This window comes from Bubalus bubalis, chromosome 14, assembly GCF_019923935.1.
Source record: "Bubalus bubalis isolate 160015118507 breed Murrah chromosome 14, NDDB_SH_1, whole genome shotgun sequence".
NCBI lineage: Eukaryota > Metazoa > Chordata > Mammalia > Artiodactyla > Bovidae > Bubalus > Bubalus bubalis.
The window spans coordinates 64,995,778-65,020,425 of NC_059170.1; the positions used below are offsets into that span (position 1 = coordinate 64,995,778).

Below are 24,648 nucleotides of genomic sequence, written 5' to 3' on the forward strand. Positions count from 1 at the left end.
ACAAACGGCCACATCTCCATCTCTAGAACATTGCCAATATTTCTAAGTGCAATGACACTCTAGAAGTCAAAGCGGTCTGCGTGACACATGCAAATCCTGCCAGGCAACAGCAGAAGCGGGTCAAATCACCCAAACCCAATCAGAGAGTAAAATAGCAAGAAGTCACTGGGTGTACTTCTCTGTATAATAATGGGTTCATGGTGTCTGGCCCTATTTTTTTTTTTTTTTGCCTCAGCCTCCATTTTACCAATGAGAAAAAAAAAATCCTTTCCAACTTTCCAATGTATCTTTCCAATACAGGATCTTTCATATTTTAGTGACATTTAAAGAAATTGCTACCATGATCATGTACTGATTTGCTCAGCAGTGGTTTGTGGTGATGCTAGATGAATCAGGGAAGAGAGATCTGATTAGGAAAAGCAGAAAAAGCTCCCATTTAGGCAAAAAACATCTTGGTAATCAACCATGATGAGAAGCAGCCCTGGAAAGTGTACATGACAACTTGATAGTGCTTTTGTCAAATAGGATGCTGTTTTAAGCTGGTGCAGTGTAGCAGGGGTTCTCTTTAAAAGGAAATTCACAAACTTGAGGATCATTATTTGATTGTGTACGGTTTTCATCAGCGCTAGTCTGATTAGATTTAATAAACGAAATTTGTGTTGCTTGGCATCCAGGAAAAAAATAGGTGACTTTTTTTTTTTTTTTTTTAAGAAAACATAGCTTTTACTCAACCAAGCTAGAACAGCCTTCAGATATGAGATGGTCCCTTAATGGACAACGTGCTCTTCTTAGGGCTCCCATTAAGTGTCCTTACAAGAGCGTGTTTCCCCTGTGGAGCTTGGATGCCCAGATATGTCTAGTAACCCGACACTGCAGGAGTCCTGGAAGGATACAGACCAGGAAATAGTAAAGCAATTAAGAAACTGAGCCTAGCACATTATCAATTTTGACTTTACCAGCATCATCATAAACTCCAAAGATTTTAAAAACCAAACCAAACACACATACACACACACACACACACACACATCAGAAAGCGTGTGATCCAGATATAAAGTCTTAAGGGAGGGAAAAAAAGCAAGCACAGTAATCTTTCAAAACATAAGATGACTACATAAATAACCTGAAATAATATTCATAATCTATACGTGGAGGCATTCAAGTCAAATGACAGGAGATGGGTGAAAGTATATCTTAATTATGATGTTAAAGCTTCCCTGACATCAGCTAGTTCATGGACCACACAATATATTTTCTGTAGTAAATAAACTCCCTCTTTGTAAAAAGAGGTCAATCAGTAATGATTGCTCCATACAGGATTTTTATAAGGTTTGATATACTTCATTTTTTTTTCAAAACATACCCACACAGGCAATCAAACCACATTAACCCAAAACACCAAAAATGCAAATACAAAGTAATTTGTTTCCCCTCCTAGCTACTACACTGACTTTATAATGAATTATATCTATATACATACACACACACATATGCACACTTAAATAAGGTAAAAACAAGACACAATTCTGATTTTTCTAAATGCTTAATTTGGCACTGAAATCAGCCATGTCCACTTTATATGATTTTTGAGAGAGTCTTCCAGCCAACTACTCCTCTGAATCCTTTCTTTAGCACTGTGCTCTTAACTCTTGCATGGTTCATTTTAATGCATTATTGTTTCATAATACAATACTACAAATTGCAAATTACGTTTGGCTCAAGGAGTGATTATGAAAAACACCATCACTGCTGCCTCTCCTCGAATAACTCTGATAATAATGAGAGGCTGATTGAGCACTAAGCAGTCCAAGTGATGAGAAGGGTCAATTTGAACATTTCTATTAAGCTTCTTTTGTTAAACCCAACACTTTGCCAGGTTAAAGGCAAATAATCATACCCTACATCTGGTTACCATGGTTTTCCTTTTCCTAAAGCATCAGAACAATTTAGTAAGTGGTACTGCCCCAAAGACAATTCCTCAAATGCTAATGAGACCTAAGTCAAAAAACACATCTACGTAACAGGCCCTTGAGAGAAGAAAAGGTAAGAGAGAATGATACTTTACTGCACACACTTTTTTTTTTTTTTTCCTTCTATTAGGACAAAGAATCTGGAGTATTTAGTAACAAAGATAGATAATCCCAATAATTTCTGTTACCCTCTGCCTATTTGATACTCACCCTGGTATCCGGGTTATACATGCTTAGAAGCGAATGCAAACACATGCATACAGCTTCAGGGTATCTTTTTTGAGTCAGAAATACTCACCATCAATTAAATAAGTACTGCGATTCAAATTGACACTTGATAAGAGATACCTAATGAAAGGGCCAGCTTAAGCCCCTTCCAATACATCCTGATGTTTACTGAGTAAATGAGAGATGCAAAGAGAGAGAGATAATGTGGTCATTGGAGTTTGGGTGGAGGGGCAGGGAGAGGAAGGAAACAGATTTTTGGATAGCTCCCGGAAACTTTGAAAGATGAAAACTTCCCCAAAGAGCTCATTATCTATAAAGTGAAGGTGTCAGTCAGCACTTTTTTCTGTCGATGATAGGAAACAGTTTCTGTTGATTCACATTTCTGAGAATGCTCTCTGCAGAATAAATTAGGACACAGAGCTTTTCATTTTTTATCTTTCAGTGGATTTGCATATTCAAATTTAACATTAAGGAGCTGACATGTTCTTTTAGGGCCCAATAGGGCTGTGCAGGCAAATTACCAGGAGCTGGCGGTGGTGGTTTAGTCGCTAAGTTGTGTCTGACTCTTGCGACCCCGTGGACTGTAGCCCGCCAGGCTCCTCTGTCCATGGGATCTCCCAGGCACGAATACTGGAGTGGGTGGCCATTTCCTTCTCCAGGGGATCTTTCTGATCCTGGAATCGAACCCGGTGTCTCCTGCATTACAGGCAGATTCTTTAGCGACTGAGCTATGAGGGAACCCCCACCAGGAGCTGGAGGCCACACCTAATTCTTAGGCCTAGAAAAACAAGCAGGTGCCCTCAGAGGGTGCAGCTCCCCAGGCCTTGGTGCCCACACTCACCGTCTACTGACTCACGCCACCCTCTTAAAGAACAAAGCATCAAGATCACATATTTGGTTAAAATCAGTGTTCTTACTGGGTCCTGGTGAGTCTGCACACATGGAAGATGGTCACATGGCACCAAAAAATGGCAAATGGCTAGAAAAGATTCTTCATCCTTCTGTGCTGCGGCTTCGTTCTATCAGGAAGCACAGCGCTGAGTATTGTTTATGACTCAGTGTGGTAAAAACCCAGCTGGTAACTAGAATCCACAACCTAGGGATGGGTTCAGGGACTGAAGGCAGGCACTTAGGAGGAAGAGGCGTGTTTAGGGACCCAACCCCAGGCAACATGCTCCTCCTGGGAAGGGCAACGTGAAATCCAACAATTGGTCAACCACCCCATTTTCCCCATATTTGGCTGAAGAGTTCAATAAGCATTCCGATATAAAATTTGCAGATTTGTGCCCTGGCCTGGAACTCCTCTCATCCCAGCTCACTCCCACCTCCTAAGAGCTGTCACGTCTGTCTGCATTGCCTGCTGTGTGGTCTGAGGATCCAGGACACTCTGGCAGACACATGGCAAAAGTGGGGCTCCGTCACAACACGTGTGTGTGTCCAACCAACGTTTCTGGAATCGAAGCCAACACCACTCACATCGGTTTAAATTCCCAAGTTGCCTCATTTACAGCTGCTGTTACAGGATATCATCATGTTGCTTTTCCTGGGTTGACGTTCGATCTGTCTGGTCTAAACTAGTATAATCATGGTACATTAGTAAACCTCACTTCATTGAGGTCAACACACATATACACTCCTCCTTGGAAGGGTAGCTCCAATTTGGTAGGGAAAGGAAATACTCCTAGTTGAGATAAAACTATTTTCCCCAGCCCCTTTCAAAAAGAAGAGAAGACATTAGTTAAGAGCATGCCACTGGAGCCAGATTCCTGGGTCAGAATCCCAGCTTTGCCTGTCACTAGCTATGTGACTCCCTACGCTTGGCCAAGTTGCTGAATCTCTTGGCTAAAAAGCAACCACCCTCACAGCTTCATTTTGAGAATGAAGTGAATTATACATTCACTGTGTGTTGGCACAATAAAGCACTCAGTACATATTAACTATTTTATTATCATTGTTGGTCTTTATTTCTGGCTTACAGAAATTGATGGCACTTCCAGAAAGATCCTTAAAAAGGGGGCTGCCTCCACTAGCAGCTGCCTCTTCCCCTTCTTGCTTCTCCCTGCTTAGAATTCTCATACGACACCCAGAGCTGGCACCACGAAGTGACAGTGAGGACAGAAATACACGTTGGGAGATTCGTGTTCACAGCAGGACTGTTCACAACAGCCAAAAGACAGATGCAAGCGAAGTGTCTGTGGATGAGGAAAACGGGGTCTATACACACAATGGAATATTATTCAACCTTAAAAAGGATGGACATTCTGACATGTGTTACATGTTTGAAACTTAAGGACATTATGCTAAGTGAAATCAGCCAGTCACAAAAAGATAACACTGTATGAGTCTACTTACATGAAATATCTCGAGTAGCGAAGTTCAGAAAGACAGAAAGGTAGAATGGTGGTTGCTAGGGATGGGGAATGGAGAATGGGAAATTACTGTTTCAAAAGGACACAGTTTGCATTTTACAAGATCAAAAGACTTCTGGAGATGGATGGTGCTGGTGGTTGCCCAACAAGGTGAAGATGGTTAAGATGGAGCCAAGACATGTAAGCAACCTAAATGTCCATGGGCCGATAAGTGAATAAAGAAGTGGGAGGGTGTGTGTGTGTGCACATGTGTGCAGGCACAATGGAATATTATTCATCCATAAAAAGGATGAAACTCTGCCAACTGTAGCAAAATGGATGAACCTAGCGATTAGCACATTAAGTCAGACAAAGACAAATACCATATGATAGACTTATACCTGCAATCTAAAATACATGATACAAATGTACAAATGAACTGGTCAGAAATAGACTCACAGACGTAGAAAACAAGCTTATGGTTCCCAAAGGGGATGAGGAGAGGGGAGGTATATTGGGAGGTATGTTATAACTGAATCACTTTGCTGTACACTTGAAGCTAATACAACATTGTACATTAACTATATACTTCAAGGAAATTTTTTTTAATGGTTAAGAGGGTAAATGTTATACTTTGCCACAATTAAGAAATAAAGAAATATCCATTAAGGATGGCTGCATAAAAAAGGAGGAACTGACAGTGCTGACACTCTGGGGCCACCATACAAGCCTTGGTCACTCTTCAGACTTCTTTTAGAGAAAAATAAGCAGTGTCTTGTTACAACCATAGTTACTTGGGTCTGTGCTATAACCAGAACAAATTCTCCCAGAAAAAATCATGGAGGTGAGGAGGAAAGAAAGTGTCCTTTCAGGGATTTAGCTTCCCCAACAGAGGATCTTTGTAAAAGATCCCATCTTCATGTCAGTACCTCAGCTGGTTGGGTCCTACAGTTCCCAGCAACCAACTTTCTCCAGACATCTCCCCCCACAGTCAGTCCACAGTGGCCAAGGAACAGCAGGATGGAGACAACAGCCTTCCAAAAGAGAATGAGCAGAACTAACTGAGAACCAAAAACCCACCAATCAGAGCCTCTTCGATTCAGGCCAACACTGCCATTCCAGCTGACAAAGACTTCTCAGCAGATAAACAAGAAGAAAACAACATTCCTTGAGCCAGAATGATTTCATTTCCCTTCATTGTTCCTGAGGCTATGTGGGCATTTCTCCAGTTGGGGTGCAAAAACGCCTTCACACACTTCTTTTTATTTGGCTGTTAATAGAATTTCTCTCTAATCAGATGGCTACCTCTCAGCTGTGTGTATTCAGGACAGTGGAGGATACTTCTAGAAGAAAATATCCTTTTCCATTACAGACCCAGAATACTAGGAAACTCCAACCTCACAAGAATAATAATGTTCAAAGTAGTTTTGCCAGACTAAATAGACAAGTAGGGGTCGACTCTAAGAGAAAAAGCATAAAACTTTGACAGTGAAGATAATAAGACCCATATGGATAAAACTATATTTAAATACAGGACCTTTCAGAAAAAAAGAGTTCCATAGGAAAAATGTTACATATTTTTCTATCTGTTCATTAAAGTTGAGAAGACAGATCTAAAAGCTTTGAAAAAACCTTTTCAAGCATCACAATGGTTTCTAACTATGACCAAACAGTAGCTAACTAGTTATATTTCCTGCTCCTTAAAAATTAGTTTATAATATCTTATTACTGAAATTATAAAAGAAGGCAAAATTGTGTCACAGCAGGAAATACACACATAATTCTACACTTTCCTGGGAAATATATTTCCAGAAAGAAATCTAGTTGCAGTATTTTTGAATGCAACGATGGCTATCAAGTCCAGAATACACAGATTGATTTGTGATATTAAAAAATGCATGTAAAAAATAACATAAAGGTTCTTAACAAATGATGCATAGGCAGAAAACAGCCAGGAACCCTTCAGGAAAGGTCTACAAACTAAATAAAATCACAGGCACTATTCTATATACCAATTCAATGGTCTATATAAACCATTAATAGCTTGAACATACCCAAAACTTCATACGCTCTTGAATGGAACATGAAACATGAGCTGTGTGGCCTTGAAAAGCAAAGATATCTGCAAATCACAGTTTATTAAATTTTCTTTGAAGCCACGGGAAAGGCAGAACTCATAAATATTAGGGAAATCAGTCCTGGGAAAACACAGTCTGAAAATGAATGCATTGTAGAGTGAGGACTCCTGATATGTATGTCGTAATGGTTAAATATCACAATATTTAAAAAAAAAAAAAACCTTGCATACAAGGTAATTTTAGAGCTGGTGTCTTGATGAAGCAAGCAATTTTTTCCAACCCCAGGCCTTGTTTTGCAAGCGTGAGAGAAAGCTGGAGGCGGTCCTATTGTTACTTAGCATCTGAGTCCTCAGGGTCCACCCTCTCTGGTCCTGTGCACGGCAGCCCCGCTACTGCCAACAGGAGGGGACAGGGCAGAGACGGAGATGATAAGTTCTCCCACCTCTGAGGGAAAAAGAGATCCCACAGTCAGCAAAATCATTGTATCACTCTATTCTTCCTTCCTCCAATTACATTTTGGTAATAACTTACTTTTAAAAAAAGTTAATTCCTCATATCCTAATTTCTATGAAGAGTGAAAGTCACTCAGTCATGTCTGACTCTTTGCAACTCCATGGGCTATATAGTCCATGGAATTCTCCAGGCCAAAATACTGGGGTGGGTAGCCTTTCCCTTCTCCAGGGGATCTTTCCAACCCAGGGATGGAAACTTTTGTAAAAATCTGCAGTTGGGATTAACACACCACTTAAAACATCAATTCTATTGCTCAAAAACACAGACATGTGGCACAGGTTTCTGTACTTGTGTAGAGTGGGGCCAGGGGGGACAAGAACTTTGCTTCTTGAAATGGGAGTTAATACATGATATCCTTGGAACAAGCTTTAGTGTCAGGAGATTGTGCTGGCGTCACACAGAGACACTGAACGACGAAACAATGGCAACCACTCAACACGCGTCCAGGGACATCTGTCGCCAGCAGCTCCCACGCAGCCAAGGCCACGAGCACCTGTAGCCCCTCAGTGGAAGCACTTGTGCAAGTCCTTCTAGTGAATAAGAAACACACTCCTAGCCTGTTGTACGCTTTTGATTCCACATGTAAGTGACATCACACAGTATTTGTCTTTCTGTGATTTATTTCACTTGGCACAATAATGCCCTCCAAATCCATCCACACTGTTGCAAATGGCAAACTTTCACTTTTTTAAAGAAGCAGACTCACAGGTAAAGAGAACTAGTGGTTACTAAGGGGGAGAGGGAAGGATGGGAGAAGCAATTTAGGGTTTAGGGGTGGGGGATGAAGAGGTACAGACTATTGGGTCTAAGACAGGCTACAAGGATCTATTATACAACACAGGGAATATAGCCAATGGTTTGTAATAACTATAAATGGAGCAGAATGTTTAAAAATTGTGAATCACTATATTGACATCCTGTAACTTATAGAATACTATATAGCACATATACTGTAATTCAAAAAAAAAATAAAAATAATTTAAAAAGAGAAATGCAGCCCTGCCCTGGCTTTGACGACCACACTTCTGCTTTCCTCGTCCCTCTGCACTGGCCTCTCCCAGGTCCCCAGCATCTCCTTCTGCCAACTGAGTCCCCACGCTGAGCCCTCGGGCATCTGAAGGGTGCTAGGAGCTCGGCCTCTGCCCTTCTGACTGGCACATACTTCCTGGGCAGCCGCTCGGTTGACTCTGCCCCAAACTCTGAGTCACCCTTTCCATCCTCAGCTCCCAAACCTCCACATCACCAGGCCTCCCCATGTGCCCCTGGCGTCTCTACTTTTACCTGCAGACAAGTAAACACCAGTTTAAACACGTTATGTCTCCCCAAATTGATGCTCTGGAGTTCTCCTGTCGGCACCTGACTATCCACCCAGCTGACTGGGCCAAAGCACAGAATTGTTGCTGACTGTTCTTCCTCTCTTATTTTTTATATCTAACCAAGGATTCAAGTCCCCTAGATTCCGCCTGAGAAATACATATTGCATCTCTGTCCCCTCCACCACCACCATCTCTGGTGATGATTTTTTGCAACAGCAGCTTAGCAGAGTTTTTAAAGTTAAAAATTACAATTTTCTGTACATTTTTTTCAAGCCATTCTCCTTTTTCTTAAAGAGACCCATGTAAAATTTGATCTATAGAAAATCAGGGAAAAAAAGACAATTTAAATATTAACCAACTGAAATCCAGTTTAGCCATATTAAAAGAGCAAAGTATAAAATAAGGTAAAAATTAATTTTACAAAAAGAAAAGAGAGGACATGTGATCCTCTGTGCTGACTCTGCAGTGAAAATGAGGTACTGAGCAAGGTTTCCCTGTTTAGGTCTCAAGTATTTCCTGAGCATTTTCCGTGTGCCAGGAACTGTGACAGGCGACGGGAGCTGGGGGGGAAGGGCAATGATCAGGTCCTTAAGCAAAGTTAAATGACAAAAACAAACCAGTAGAATAAAGAGCAAAAGATATGAATTAGTAGTTCACAAACAAGGAGTAACACATGAAAGTGTCCAATCGCACTCAACAGAGAAATGTGTATTAAAATATTCTCCACTTGTGAGATGGTCAAGCCATTCTTTTGAACAGCTTCACAGTGTCCTCAGGATAATGTCCTGACTGTATCACGAGTCCTTTATGACAGGCCACCCTGCCTCCCAAATGCCTCCAGGCTCCTCCTTCTACACCTCTGCAGACCTAGAGGACTTCTACCATCTAAACAGCATCTTTCAAATTGTGTGTTGTAATCCATTAAAGACGTAAAATTGATTTGGTGGGACTCACCTACCATTTTTTTTAACGAATTACAGAGTAATAATAATGGCTACAACAGCTAGCATTTACCAAGTGCATTCTTTGTGCCAGGAGGGGTTCTAAAGTGCTTAGTACACATTAACTCACTTGAGCTTCCAGGCAGCTCTGTGATGCAGGCACTGTTATGATCCATACTTTACAGCTGAGAAAAGTAAAGTGTGTTCATGAACTTGCCCCAAACACAGGCTGCTGAGGGTACAGCTGGAATTTGGACCTGAGCCATCGATCTTCAAAGTCCAGGCCCTTGACCTCTATACCCCGCTGCCTCTCAACATCAGAGCCCATCACGAGGAGGAAGGGCAAGGATCACACTGCTAAAATGTTTACTGGAGTTACTGGTGCATATACGGCTCTCCCCGTGGCTCAGATGGTAAAGAATCTGCCTGCAATGCAGAAGACATGGGTTGATCCCTGGATCAGAAACATCCCCTGGAGGAGGAAATGGCAACCCACTTCAGAATTCTTGCCTGGAGAATCCCTTGGACCAAGGAGCCTGGTGGGCTACAGTCCATGGGGTCACAAAGAGTCAGACATAACTGAAGCGACTGAGCATGCACGCACGTGTTACAGGTGGAATGTGTTTCTTGCCAAAGATCATATCAAAAGAGTTTGACTCCCTTTGATGCAAAAGGCTCCTCTCCCCCAGAAGCCCCATCAGATACAGAGCGCACAACCTCTCTAGGTCCTCGGTTTTGAGGTCATCTTCTGGAGGGAGGCCGACTCTGCCTGCAGGGCTGGCCCACTTGCTCTGATCCCCCACCTCCACAATCCCTCTCCCACTGGCTCCCTGCCTCCTGCTCTTCTTACTCCCACCGCTTCATCCCCCACACCTGATGTGGAGCCTCCCCTGGAGTAAGCCTCCAGTATTTGTGGAATGTGCAGATTAAAGCTTTTATCCCTCAGTTACTGAAAATCATACACATTCCGTAAACAGACTTGAAAAAAATTCACCCCCTCATGCTCAGAAACAAATCTTTCCAGGTGAGCGGTGAAAATTCTCAGAATTTGTTTCACTGCCCAGGTGACGTCTGTGGGCGATGCGTGGCTGCACATGCCTACTGCACATGCGTCTGAGTCATGTGATGTGACAGCTGACAGAGGGATGCAGAGACGGGGCTAGATACGGTAGGAGAAGGAGGCAGTTCCCTTCAGAAGTAATCAGTGGAAAAGAGTATTTTTTAAAAACGTCTGTAAGTGTATAACTGAGTCATTTTACTGTATGGCAGTTTGGCACAACTCTGTAAAACAACTATACTTCAATTAATTTTTTTTTTAATTTTTAAAAAAAGAAACCAAAAGAAAAAAAAAAAAAAAGCAATCAGGAGCAGAGGCCCCTGGCCACCCCACACCAGGTAACTGCCTTTCCTGCCCAAAGCACCATCTGGGGAGTACACTACCCTTCACGGAACTGTTTTGGCTTCAGATCTGCAGCCCTCAGCTGCCAGTTTGCAAAGGAGCCCTGAAAGTTAATCTTTAGTAGAACTACTCGTCACTATGATGGCCCATCAGGAGGTTTCCTGCTCATTTATACTTACCTGAACACGGAGAAACCAAATTTATTTGAGAGGAATCACCTTTCCACTGTGTGCTGAGGACAACTCAGGTGTGCAATAGAGAGTGCCCAACACAGATGGTTGTCAGTGCTCTGACTCTGCCAGGCGGCTGCAGCTGGGCTCCTAGACACACTCCAAAGGAAAGCCGCCCGCCTGTGACGCTGCCTGTCGACAGTGGCTTTACTTTCTTAAAACTGTTCCAGGATCAACCTACCCTGAGATAAAGTAAGTAGATGCTCTCATTTTCTCTGTTAAAAACGTTTTTATCTTCTAAAAGAAGACAAAATTCAAAAGGAAAGAAAAGAAACCTGAAACTCTCCAAATTCAAAAGTACAGGTGAGATGGTTTCCTAAGGACTAGGAAATTAGGAATTAGGTCAATGAGTTCCCCACAAGCAGCAGTGGGAATCTGCCAAGGCCAGGGGTGAGGCTCCCAGGGAGCTGGATGCGGGACCAGCCTCCCGGAGTGGGGACCCAGGGCTGGGCACTTCCAAGCTCCAGGCAGGTGCTGATATGGGCAGCAGGGATGAGAGAGGGGGAAGGTTTAGGAGAGGGAGAAGAGGCTGAGAGCTTATTCTCAGGAAAGGAAGAACTGCCTTGAAATTATTCTAATAAAAATAATAAACAAATGAAACAGCAGCGATGGAGCCAGCAGGAAGGTGTATAGAAAGAGAAGGGGAATGAGGTGTGAGAGCAGAAGTCAGAGCCTTCCCAGGACGCTGGGGCCATCCTGAGACGGGGGAGCAGGAGGAAAGATGGCCTTTTTATCATCATCGCCGCCATTCAGGTCACCAACAGAGCACTGAGTAGTTCCCTGTGCTGTATAGAGGGTTCCCATTAGTCACCTATTTAATACATAGTATCAATAGTGTATGTGTGAAACGAGCACAACATTGATAATCTATATGTGAAGTTAACACAAACATTGTAAAGCAACTATGCTCCAATAAAAATTAATTACAAAAAAAAAAAATCATTATCACTAGCATTCCAGACACGGAATAGACAAGTTTGAGGGTCCATTGTGAACAAGCGGATGTGGATGTTAATTTTTAATTAACAGTTAAATTCTTGAGTCCTTAAGAATTAATTTGGAGAGAGTCATAATGACCAGCCCATCACCCCCAAGATCAGAAACATGGGCCAAAAAGTGGCCGAGGATGGACAGCCCTCTAAATTAACTGGAAGAGCAGAAATGGAGAGAGCTTAGTACAGAAAGTGGGGATGTTTTCCAGTTAGTTTGTATCAGTTCAGTTCAAGGTCCCTGTTCCTTTGTGTGGACAGAGAATGTAAAGTTGTTCTTTGAGTTTCTTTTTTTAGGGACCGGAATTGTTACATAAAGCAATAGATCGTGAGAAAGAGAGATGATGTTTTCCATACAGGTGGAAGGTAAGCACATTACAGATGCTGTGGCAGGAGAGATGAAGGAGGTGAGTATCATTCCCCATCCTGGTGAAGCCACACCTCAATGGTCAGGACCATGCCAGACCTGGGGCTGGGAGGGAAAAGGGGAAAGCTCCAGAGTGCCACGTAGGCGTGGGGCTGTCTGTAAGCTAACCTAGTGGGAGTGGGCCCCAGAAGGGAAAAAGCTAGCCACCAGGTCATTCTCTCTGGGTAAAACACAGAGAGCTGGTTGGACAGCTTGTGAAAAGTAAAGCCAAGGTTCTGACGTCTTTTAAGAACAAGATCTTACGCCATCTCCTGGAGCCTGACATTTGAGGCTTAGGAAGACAGTCATAGGCAATCTTAACACTTACTCCTTGTTTGAATCTATGACCCCCTCAACCAGACAATCCCCAGCCTGAAACTTCGGGTCTGCCCAACGAGAGGAACCTAACTTGGAAATCCTATCATCTTTTGTTTTTTTGCAAGTTTAATGTAATAGAAAATTCTTAAATCATTTATGGCTACTCAGAGCAGAGAAAATGGTCACTTACAGAGCAAACGAAAGAACTTGATGTAGATCCCTGAGCATGAAAAGGCTTGCTCCCTAATGACCATCTCCTGAGTCACAGGCCAACTCGGGAGGTAACTTCAGCTCCCAAAGGCAGGAACAAGCACAGCCCTGCCCTGGCACAGCCACTGCTCATCACCTGCAAAACCACTCCAGGCAGAAACTCCTCACGGGCCCTGTCACCACTTATTCTAGCAATTTCATGGACTTATTTATCTGTTCACACAGCAAACACATTATCTTAGTCTGGGTTTTGCCAGAAGCAGATCCTGAGTCAGGGTTCGGGGCTGTGGTCTAATGGAAGCTGAAGAATTTGGGTCAGGAAGTGGCGATGGGACAGAAGGAAGGAAAGGCAGCTGGGCAGGATGGTTCCCAAGCCTGGAAGCAGGGAGGCTGATGCCCAGACAAACTCTGGGAGCTGGAGGAGGGAAGGCCTCTCTACCCCAGGCTCCCCGGGGCAGATGAGCGCAGATTCTGACGTCAGTAGGTCAGGGTGGGGCCTAAGGTGCTGCGTTTCTGCTAGGCTCCCAGGTCCTGCCGTGCACATTCATGGCTAAGGGCACAGACTTAATACCTCAGCGTTCTAACCCTAAGGCTATTCTTGGATCATTGGGCTTTCTTGGGTCACTGGTTGAGGCTGCCCTGAGCAGGCATTGTTGCGGGTGCTGCCGGCAGTTCTGCACAGCAGAGCTGGGGCATCCAGGCAAGCCAGCATCTGGTACATTCAGCTTTTACTCTGAGAGACTTGGAAGGCTGCTGGGGTTTGAGAGGGGGTACATGCCATGACTGCTGGCTGCAAGGTTCAGACTGCGGCAGAGGAGCAAGGGCAGGAGTAGGGAGTGTAGCTGGGAGACTACTGCCCAGATCCGAGGGACAAGGATGCTGCAAAGTACGAGGATTACAGAGATGTGCTGAAAACAGATCAAATAGACCTTTGCTTTCATACATTATAGATTAAATGTGGAGTGTGAGGGAAAAGGAATCGGAGTACTCCAAGCTTTCAGACCTAAGCCACTGAAAGAACCGAGCTGCCATTACACAAGAAAGGAAGATGGGCAGGAATAGTCCGGAGAAATACCTGAGCCGCATGGGGAACACACATTAGGTTTCAGATGCCTGCTCGGCATCCAAGCAATTGCGTGAAGAGGTAGCACCTGCCCATCCAGAGGTCAAAAGAAGCTGCCCGAGCAAGGAATGTGAAGCTGGGAATCATCTGCCTGCAGTCTGTCTTTGAGTTCTAAGGCTCTGTTTCCTAAGAACGCAAACATTCTGTGTTACAGAAAAGAGACAGAGACCGAGACCAAGGCCTAAGCTTTGGGCACCACGATAGGTGGAGGATGGGGCAGGACCAGAACTGGCAAAGGAGAAGGTGATGGGGTGAGCAGGAAGGAAGGAGGCCCCAGGAGTGTGATCTCAGAGAAGAGCAAAAACTGACATGCCGAATGCTCCCGCAGACCGAGGAGAGGGTGCAAATACGGGGGGAGGGTTTAGCAGGAGAGGCCGCTGGTGGCCAGATGAGAACAGGCCTTATGGAGCCACAGGGTGCAAGGGCTTCATTAAAGGGGGTTTAAGAGAAAACAGGAAAATGGAGGCAGCAGACAGAAACTGATCCCACGGTTTGCTGTAATGGGTAAAAGAGAAAATGAGGCAGTAGCTGGAAGGAGGGGGTGGGGTAAGACAGATTTTCTCTAAGGTGGAGGAGAAGACAGAGTGGATGCTCCAGGAGAGAAGGGCCAGAATCAGGGTGAAGGAGAGAGAAGCAAGCATTGCTGGAGTGACGTCCCAACATAAGCAAGCTTAAAGCATGGGTCCTAGAAAAAAGTAAGTAGAAAGTTTAACAGGAGACCTAACCAAATTTTACTCTTTTGATTCTAAATCGAGTATTATTAAACATAGGTCAGAAAAAAAAAATTCCAACATTCAATTAGGTAAGAGGTCACTTCCCCAGTGACTCCTTTAAAAGACAGTTGTAAAGGATCAGTTTCTTTCATATAATACATTGCGGCTTGACAAAAATCCATTTAGGAATAACACGTACTTGATCCAGTACATTTAATGTAAAAGATTCACAGAGTCTCTCTGATGGTAACAAATAAAAACATTCAGAAAGAATATTTCCTGTCTTTGCGATGGTAAATGTCATTAGCCAAGTTTGTCTTCTAGAGCATTTTTCGATGGTGCGTGGTATTTATTTACCCCATGTTAGTAAGGAGTGAATAGTCACTGGCTTTCAATTTCCACATCAATTGCAGCAAAAAGATTCTATTTTCTACACAGTCTGGTATTGAAATTGACTTAGCATCTCAGAACTGTCAAAAATTTCTTTTACGAAAGGTTTGCTTTACACAGACTATAAAGCAGGTGTCATCCTTGACACTTGCATTCTGTATTCAGGCCGCTGTTCTCTGGAAAAGCAGCGTTAAAGAACGTCAGAAAAGGTCTTAGCGAGGCCCAGCCGTCACGCTCGGCACCCCTCGGCTCCCTCTGCAGTCAGTTTCCGAGCTGGAGATGTCAGAGGCTCTGTGCTTCAGCTTCTAACGAGGACGAGAAGGATGCTATCAGCTGCCCCAGAACTCATCTTTGCTAACAGGTCAGTCTGTCACTTACTTTCCTCTGTTAAAAATGGGAACCTCTGTTTCCATTCAAATTAGAAGAAGTCTATATTAAGTATGGGATTAAGGAATTCAGAACTTACTCCAAGGAAACCTCCCAACAGGTATACTTATATAAAGGACCTGTTCTCTGCCCAGACGACAAACAGAAAAATAAAAGTATGCAAAATCGCTCTCTTCCAGCTCTTTCTTTCCCATGACAAAGTACTGCTCCTGTGTTTCATTAAGTGGGCCTAATTTTCTCCACATTTATTTTAACTGTGTCCCCTGAATCACCAGCAGGCTGCAAGGGATGTCATTCAATTTTACCAATGAGAAACCGCTAACCTTAATCCACAGGGCAACTGGGCCTGAGGCAAAATCCACAAGTCCAGGTGTTTTGACAGGAGCAAATGGACATTGTTGCAGGCGCCTCCATCCTGCAGCAAAGAGGGCTTGCTCAGCTCGGGAGGGGGCGAGGGGATGAAGGGAGGGCTGCAAACTGCTACCAGGTCAGACAGAGGCGACTCCTTCTCACAGGCACCCACCCCAATGCCTTAAGCCCACTTAGGACATGGCTTTCCTCTTCATCATCCCACTTCTCTTTGAGTGGGATGCAGTTCTACACATCTTGGAAACAGAGCTAACTCAGCAGTCTTTCTGAAAACCCAAGAGGCCATGAAGCATGACGGGGCTGTGGAAGAAGGCTTTGCCCTAAAGCAGGGGTCCCCAACCTCCAGGATCTACTGCCTGATGATCTGATATGGAGCTCATGTAATAACAATAGAAATAAAATGCACAACAAATGTAATGTGCTTGAATCATCCCGAACCATCCCCACCCCACCCCTACTCCGTGGAAAAACTGTCTTCCATGAAACCGGTTCTTGGTGCAAAAAGGTTGGGGATTGCTGCTCTAAAGGAAGGAGAGTCTAAGACGCACTTGCAAGAGCTTTCACCCCTGTGAAGACAACACCTGGGCTGGCAGCTCTGTCCAGAAAAGTTTTTATAAAGGAACATGCGCCCTCATCCTTGGGGTCTCTGCAAACCTCGGTGTCACTATTTGCCAATATCTCTCTACTTTTCCACACTGGAAGAACGTCCTGGTTCAGCCATCCCTGACCAAAGATATTTATTTGTTCAGAAGCTCCCCCACCCCAGTTTTGCTTTTTTTTTTTTTTTTTTTTGGTCTAAACTGTATAATCCATCAAGGGATGAACCTTTGCCAAAAATTGCCTTTCAAACTGGCCTGTTTGTCCATCAATGGATGAGTGACTATCCCAACCTACACACCTCATTACCCACAGGCTGTTCCTCTGCCTGCCTGTGACCCCAGCCATCATGTCACTCAATGAAACCAAACCAGCGTATCACCTCCTCCCAAAGCACCCATCCTCACAATCGTTGGGTATAGTTGGGTGAGCTCTGAGTACACCAGCAGCAAGGACGATGGTTTTCCACTATGAAAAGGGGCCAAGAAAAGAGGGGATTAAAAACACTTCTCTGCCAAGCAGTAAACCCCAAAGCTTGACATCAAGAACAAAAAGTTCCAGGGGACTTCCCTGGTGGTCCAGTGGCTAAGACTCTGAGCTCCCAATGCCGGGCACCCCGGTTCAAACTCTGATTGGGGAACTAGATCCCACATGCCTCAGCTAAGACCCGGCTCAGCCAAATAAATAAATAAAAAATACAAAATAATAATAATAATAAAAAGTTCTAAAGCAATCAATACAAACATTATGAAACCATCAAAACTGCTGATGTCGTAAACAAAATTTGTCAACAGCCACTAAGAATTCATTAAAAGTAAATTTATTGTTTTTTTTTTAAAAAAAAAACAAAACTGTGCAATATGTGCTTCTCAAGACATTTGGACTCTGGCTTGTTGCTCATCTCTTCTCAGGCTTCAGTTTGGCCAGGCTAAACGAGAAACACGGTACAGACACACGGTTAGTGAGCACAGGTAAGGGAGACAACCACAACGCGTGTTTGCTATTCTCTCATAAGCCTACGTGTGATCCAGACTACGACATCGCGTTTTAAGATCTGATCGTGTTCATTGTGTTCTGAAGACAATTATATACTGAAAAGGGAATGACAGCCATATATCTGATTTCAACCAAACAAGGTTTCAAACGAAATTATCCTTTACCTCGTACAGAACAGGATAAAACCATGCTGGAGGGACCCAGGGAATCATTGTCAATGTAACTGGAGGATTCAGTTTTAATGGTGACAAAGCACCATGGCTTTTGCTTCCATGGTCCAGGGCCGACGGGCCCTCAGCCGTCATGCGTCACAACAGCAAACGAAGCACCCTTATAGGCGTGAGCGGGGTCACGTCCAGGAAGCTTCAATTTCAGACGGCAGGCAATTCTATGACATTGAGAATGATTCTAATGTTTCAGGCAAAGTAGCATCAAATTACACTTATTCCAGGGTGAAAAGGGGGGAATACATCGATTTTAAGTACTTACTATCTGAATATACTGTCCCAAATAAGGGAGTTTATTTTCTTTTTGATTATTTCATTCTGGAGATGGAAACTCACCAAAAAACACATTGCTTAATGATGCTGTTGCTTTCTTTGAAAAGTAGACACATTTAAAACATTAAACAACAGATCTCTCTCCTTCTAAAGGATAGACTTAGTTCCCTCTTTGGTGGCAATTTCAGACAATTGCAGAATTCTAGGAAACATTTTATGGTATTAAATTTGAATAGCCAGGCATTCAAGAACCAGAATATCCAAAGGAATCTGTGATATCAGAGGGCAGACAATTCCATGATATTCGAAAAAGAACGAAGGCTCTAAATCAGACCCTCCTTCTGCCCTGCACTTTCACAAAGAATGATCACATCAACAAAGTCACGTTTATCTGTTTCGTAGAGAAACTCGGGTTTCTCAGATCCAAAGCCATTTTAATTAAGGCTGTGGGAGTGCCTTTGGAGCAAGAGAAGATGTCATACAAGGACAAATTCATACAAACAAGAACACTTTACATTTGTCACTTGATTCCTTATAGATTTAAATTTGTGATTTAAAACTTGCATTAAGGCAGCTTTTGCATTTCATATACTCCATAATTTATAAGCAGACATATAAATATGACTCCCAATATTCTCTCCTAGAGCTGTTTATCAATAATTAAACCATTTTTATGACTACTGTTCAATACTCAAAGTAGAAAACCATGTCATCTGTATAGACCAATGAATAAAAATACCTATTCAGGGTGCCATGGATTCCTGCAGTACAGTTTTAAAATATATATATATTACCATGTGTAAAACGGAAGCTAGCGGGAAGCTGCTATGTCGCACAGGGAGCTCAGCTCTGTGCTCTGTGATGACTGAGAGGGGTGGAATGGCAGGGAGGCTCGAGAGGGAGGGGATATACGTATACAGAGAGCTGATTCAGTTGTACAGCAGAAACACAACACTGTAAAGCAATCATACTCCAATAACAAAATTTTTAAAAAATATGGTTTATCTATTTGGCTCTCATCAAATGTAACCAAAACTCACAGACAACTTACAGGGGAAGGAAGAGTGTGTGTGTGTGTTTTGGGAGCAGGGGAGGGGAATGGTGGGGAGCAGAGCCTGCGAGCCTAATTTGAAGGAAAGTATATCATTCCCTCAAGAGACTAAAAAGAAAAAGTTCACGTGCCTAAAAAGCCAGACATGTAAAATCTAATGCTCCTTACCCTTACTCTTTGCTTTCTGTTAACCAAAAACAGAAACAAATCATAACATCCCCCACCACACACACACCCCACATCTCCTTACAAAGTGTTCTAAGAAATTAAATGCACATACACTTTTTGATTAAGGTATTTTAAAGCAATAGCACTAAAAGAATCTCATCCTGTTTTCCTCAATAGAACAAAAAAAAAGGAAGAGATTCATTTTAAATCTTACTATCTTCCCCTCTGTTGTTACCAAAAAAAAAAAAAAAAAAAGGAAACATAAAAGAATCAACCCAAAAGTCTATTTAGTCTCAAATAATTAGATTTAGTAGGTATGGAGGCAGTATAAAAAATGCTTTGAAAAATCTAACAGTGCTTTCAGAGTCTTCGCAAATACTAAGGGCATATCATAATGGTATGAAGGAGTGCCAATAGACAACCAAAGAAAAAGTTTATTTTACTCTAATAAAGGATCCTCAACTCATTTTCAAGGAGGGGTATTCGGCAAGCTTCAATCATTTCCCTAAAAAAAACCAGTGGGAAGAGGGCCATGTTCTAGGGAACTCGACAAGATACTGCAACCTGTTCGGATATATCTGCATTGTCCATGTGGTGGTGTGTGGCTCTCCTGGTAGGAAAAAATAAACTGTTTTGTGGAATTCATATACTTCCTGGGGTAAAAGGACTCCCGACACAGCTAATTTGAAGCTACCTGCATGCAGCATCAGCGCTCTGCCGATACAGTGGGCATAAATCACCTAAAAAGCAGAGCTCATAGTATATAATAAAAGGATTAGGAAGTGATGAGTTTTGAGTAGTTGTTATCTTTGTCATAGAAGTTGTCTAATTTTTAATAATGGCTGGGTTTAACAGTCAGTGGCAAAATTTCCAAAATTGAACAACTCTCACAAGTCAGCATGAGCTTACTCCAGCATATCCGTCCCAGAAAAGTGTGAATGTCCATGTGTTTCTCAGTAGCCATTCTTAAGCATTGGGAGGCTATAAACTTAGTTTTAGGAAAAAACCTTCAGGCCCTGCACTTAAACAAAAAATGTGATTTTCAAGAACACTCAGGCCTTTGAAGTTACAAATCAGTCGTCATTGTCACAGAGCTGGCTTTCACTACAGGTTAGAGGTATAACCTATAGCATTTGATCTAGTGTACATGTTCGCAGTCGCTAAGTTGTGTCCAACTCTTTGCAACCCTGTGGACTGTAGCCCACCAGGCTCCTCTGTGCGTGGGATTTCCCAGGCAAAAATACTGGAGTGGGTTGCCATTTCCTCCTCCAGGGGATCTTCCTGACCCAGGAATTGAACCCGTCTCCTGCACTGGCAGACAGATTCTTTACCACTGAGCCACCAAGGAAGCCCACATGTTTTATAGAACTTTCAGCTCAGAAAAGATTGCATAGGGTTGCATTTAGGGTCCCTTTGAAAGAAAATAAATTTGCCAAGTGCCCCCACACTCACCATTCCTCTAGCCCCAAAAAGAAAACTCGACCATAAAGCCTCTCTTATTCTGGAGTTGCAAGTTACAGAAAAAAATAATGTCTAATTAAAATACTGTATAAATTTCTAAAATAATTTATAAACAAACTAGAATTTTGCTTATTTCGTATTCCATGAGGTGACCAGAGCACTGAATCAATCAGATAATGGTTGGCTGATGAAGGAAACCTACATGCCTTCAGGAAGACTTCACTCAGGAGTGGGTTGTAGAAGCAGGATTGGTCTCCAGGCCAGATACATTTTAGGGGAGGTTTCCTCTTATTTCATAGTTTCTGATTCAAAGAAGACAGGGGTGCAAATTCTCTCAATGTTAATTGATGGGCAACAGCCTAATTTCTGTGTGTTATATAGATGCCTGATTATGAGCTGAGAAGCCTTCTGACTAACACCAAAACGGAAATAAAGTGGCAGTTAGAGCAATTCCATCCATCGGTGTCCCTGAACGTGAAAATATAATGATGAAAGATGATCTGACTAAAAATGCATTCAGGAGGAGTGGTATATCAACAAGAAAAACTCCCGTATAAAAGGATGCTAATTCTAGTGTTCTGAAGCACTGAATATGGAAATGTGATCGTATTTAATTTAAAGCTGATACTGCTCATGGGCCAAGCTCTGTGTTATCTACGCCTATAGTTTACTTCCTCCATGCACTTGACTTAGCTCTGGCTGAGTCCATCCACAGGACACATCTGGTGTGTGTGTAGCCTGCAGGTTGGGCTTGAGTCCTCAACTTCATGGTCTTGACTTATCTATAACTCCCTGAGTTATTGAGGTCAACCTCAGGACCATAAATCAGGAAATTCTATGAAAATAAAAACTCTTGTTCACATTTTACAATTAAAAAAAGCTAAAAGGAAGGGATTCATAATGCAGGATAATGACTTTTTGAAGTTAAGTGGTGATACCATCTGTTTTCAATTTTAAACCATCATCTTGATATGTTTAGGGTTTTAATTTATGGAACAATCAAGCAATCTTTATATTTAACATTAAATACCTGAATATTATAAATCACCTCCAATGAACATTTATGGGAGAGTTTCAGAGCAACTTCTGAACAACTTGTCACTTTTATTGTGTAGCCATGATTTGTAAAAAAAATGATATGCTAAGTAATCCTAGAGTATAATTTAGGGGCACAAAAACAACTGTCAGGAAACAGCCAGAGACTGCATTTAATGAAATCTTTACTGACTGAAGCAATAAGTATTAAATTAATCAACACAGCTTAATTGAAGCTCTATTTGTAACATTTTTTTTAGACTTGTTATTAATGAGCCTTTATGCACTACCACTAACTTGAGCTCCATGTTCAGTGTCAACAATGAACCATTGTTCACACACACAAAAGAATAAACAGGGGCTGTGAGGGCCCTTTGTCTCCGTCCCTCCTTCCTCTCAACAGTTATTTACATGGTTGGCAAGATAGCATCTTTCAGGCACTTTAAAAGGGTCTGAAATAGCTCCAGTGAAATCCTTAAGAAAGTAAAAACACAGCAATGAAACCTGGGAGTTAGAGAGGACTCTCAGCTGACCTCAAAGTCCTCACATCTGGCGCTGGCCTGGCACTCACAGTGGGGACGGGCCAGCCCCGCCCGGTAGCACCTACCTGAACATGTCTCCCAAGCCCCTCAGCTTCCCCTTCTTGGCTTTCATCTTCTCCTTCTCCTTGTCTCTGTCTTTCTTCTTTTCTTTGCCTATTTTCTCTTTCCTCCGATCGGGCTTCTCGCCTCTGTCTTGGTTTCCATTCATCTGTCTCTCCAGAGAGTGGGAAGGCTGGTCACTGGCTGTGGATACAGATTCCCTTCCTGATCTCGAACTTTCTTCCGTGTCTTCTTCCACTTAAAAGGAAACAAACACACAAAAAAGATAAAGAACATGGGGAACCAAAGGGATAAATATAAGGAGGTTGAAGTCGTGTGAGCATTTCTTTCCCATATTTCCAATGAGGCTTGCAAACATTGTTTATCCTGCGTAGAATTAGAATGGAACACGTGATGCAGATGACTACCATGCATGTGTGTACTCCTGCGTGAAGATGACGGGCCAACGGTAAGAGAGTAATAGTCACAATAACAGTAACAGCAATGGCAACAGTATAGCATTAGTAATAGCAACGGTATATTATTAGTAATAGTATAGTATTAGTATAGTGATAGTAATCTGAGTCCCAGACCAGATGGATTCCCTCATGTTGATACGGAGCCTGTACTGCTGTGGGGATAAGCAAGCCCTCATCACACAGCTGACCCCAAAGATCCTCAGTATCACATTTGCAAAATGAAAACAAGCAGCCTCTCACCAACAGCTTCCTTTCCTCCTGTGTAAGGGGATGAAGCTCCACCCCAGCCCCTCATGGATTTGTTCAGTTGCACCACTCACTAGTAAGCACACCAGTGTCCACACAGGACTTCTTTCCTCAGCCTCCCAAATACGTCCCTTTGTGATTTCTGCATAGAGAAGATTGGATGTTCACAGCCTCTCTAACTTTTTCCTTATATTGTCAGTACATTGTTATTGTGAGGCCAGCATTACAAGCCAATGTTACTATATGTTCTAATCTGAAATAATGTTGCGTTTTGGTTGACACAATGATAGGTGAACAGAGGTGGATGGAGCCATGAAGGCATAAATCCACAGCCTCACAGTCCTTTGAACTTTGCAGATAAAAGCTATACTTTAGTGATTACAATATTCCATCCTTTGAAGCAACACTTAGTCAGCATATGGTCCAATGGTATACCCCCAACTTTTTGCATTTGAAAGAATGACAAGTCTCCACCTCCAAAAGAACTTCAGGAATTTCTATTTTAGGATGCAATAGATGCACACGTGCACAGCCTTCCTCATAAATCCTTTTCCAGATTAGTTGCCTAAGGTTTTTCCAAATATAGTAAGAATTATTGGGGCTCCAGGGTACCTCTTGAAATCTGAGGTCACTTCTGCCCCCCTGCATCAACAAAAAAAGTAGGAATCAGTGTTTTTGAGCTTCTTTTAACACAGAACCATATAAGACAGAAATCTTTCACAAAGAACCAACCTCTAGATCAAGTTAATATACCTTCAAGTGAAATTCAGTCTTGCCTCTCCACCAGAACTTGAGTTAGCAATATACAAAATTATGAGTATAATAAGAGCAGTCTCAGTATCATCTTATTTACAAGACAGAAACACTCACAGCCTTGGAAAACCACCTTAGGATTACAAAAGGGGAAGAGTGGGGGGAGGGATAAATTAGAACTTTGTAAAATATACATGCTATTATACATAAAATATATAACCAACAAGGACCCACTATATAGCAAAGGGAACTCTGTCCAATATTCTATAATAACCTATATGGGAAAAAAAGCTGAAAAAGTATGGATATATGTATATACATCACTGAATCACTTTGCTGTACACTGGAAACTAACACAACATCGCAAATAAACTATGTTCTATTGTGAAATAAAAATCAAATTAAAAAAAAAACAACATCTTAGTATCTTAGTGTCCTATTAAACTCTCACAGATCTTAGAAGATACTAACAAATGATGTAAACTTGGTTAAGGTACAACCTTAACCAAGTTTTAAAAAATTTTAATGCTAATTATTTAGCTAATAACCAAAGCAAGTGTAGAATTCTTTTGTTTTCACATTTGATTAAAAACATGAGGCAACCTATTTTCCATCCCATCCCAGGCTACAGCCAAAGAGTAAAAATACCACTGTGTCTAAATGCAAAAGGTACTTTGGAAGTCACTTAGACCAACATCTTCCATTTCTTGCTAAGGAAACAGGTGTGGGACCAGCACACCGCCAGTGTGGGGCTCTCTGTACTATATTCTGGCACACTTGTACCTCAGCCAGACCGTCACGTTTCTTTGATCAACTCTGTTTGTGATTGCTCAATTCCATGCTTCATACAGCA

The 24,648-nt window shown here is 42.4% G+C and overlaps 1 protein-coding gene across 32 annotated transcripts in view; it reads right to left on the minus strand.

Moving 5' to 3' along the window:
* PARD3 (par-3 family cell polarity regulator) overlaps positions 1-24,648 on the minus strand; it is a 579,687-nt gene that overhangs the window by 161,692 nt on the left and 393,347 nt on the right. For 30 of the 32 annotated variants that reach the window (XM_044928208.2, XM_044928201.2, XM_044928194.2 and 27 more), the window contains one exon: positions 22,344-22,575. In XM_044928208.2, the coding sequence (XP_044784143.2) occupies positions 22,344-22,575 (232 nt within the window). Of the gene's footprint in view, positions 1-17,329; positions 17,454-22,343; positions 22,576-24,648 lie in introns of those variants that run through there. The other 2 variants (XM_044928217.2, XM_044928216.2) reach the window with 1 other exon arrangement.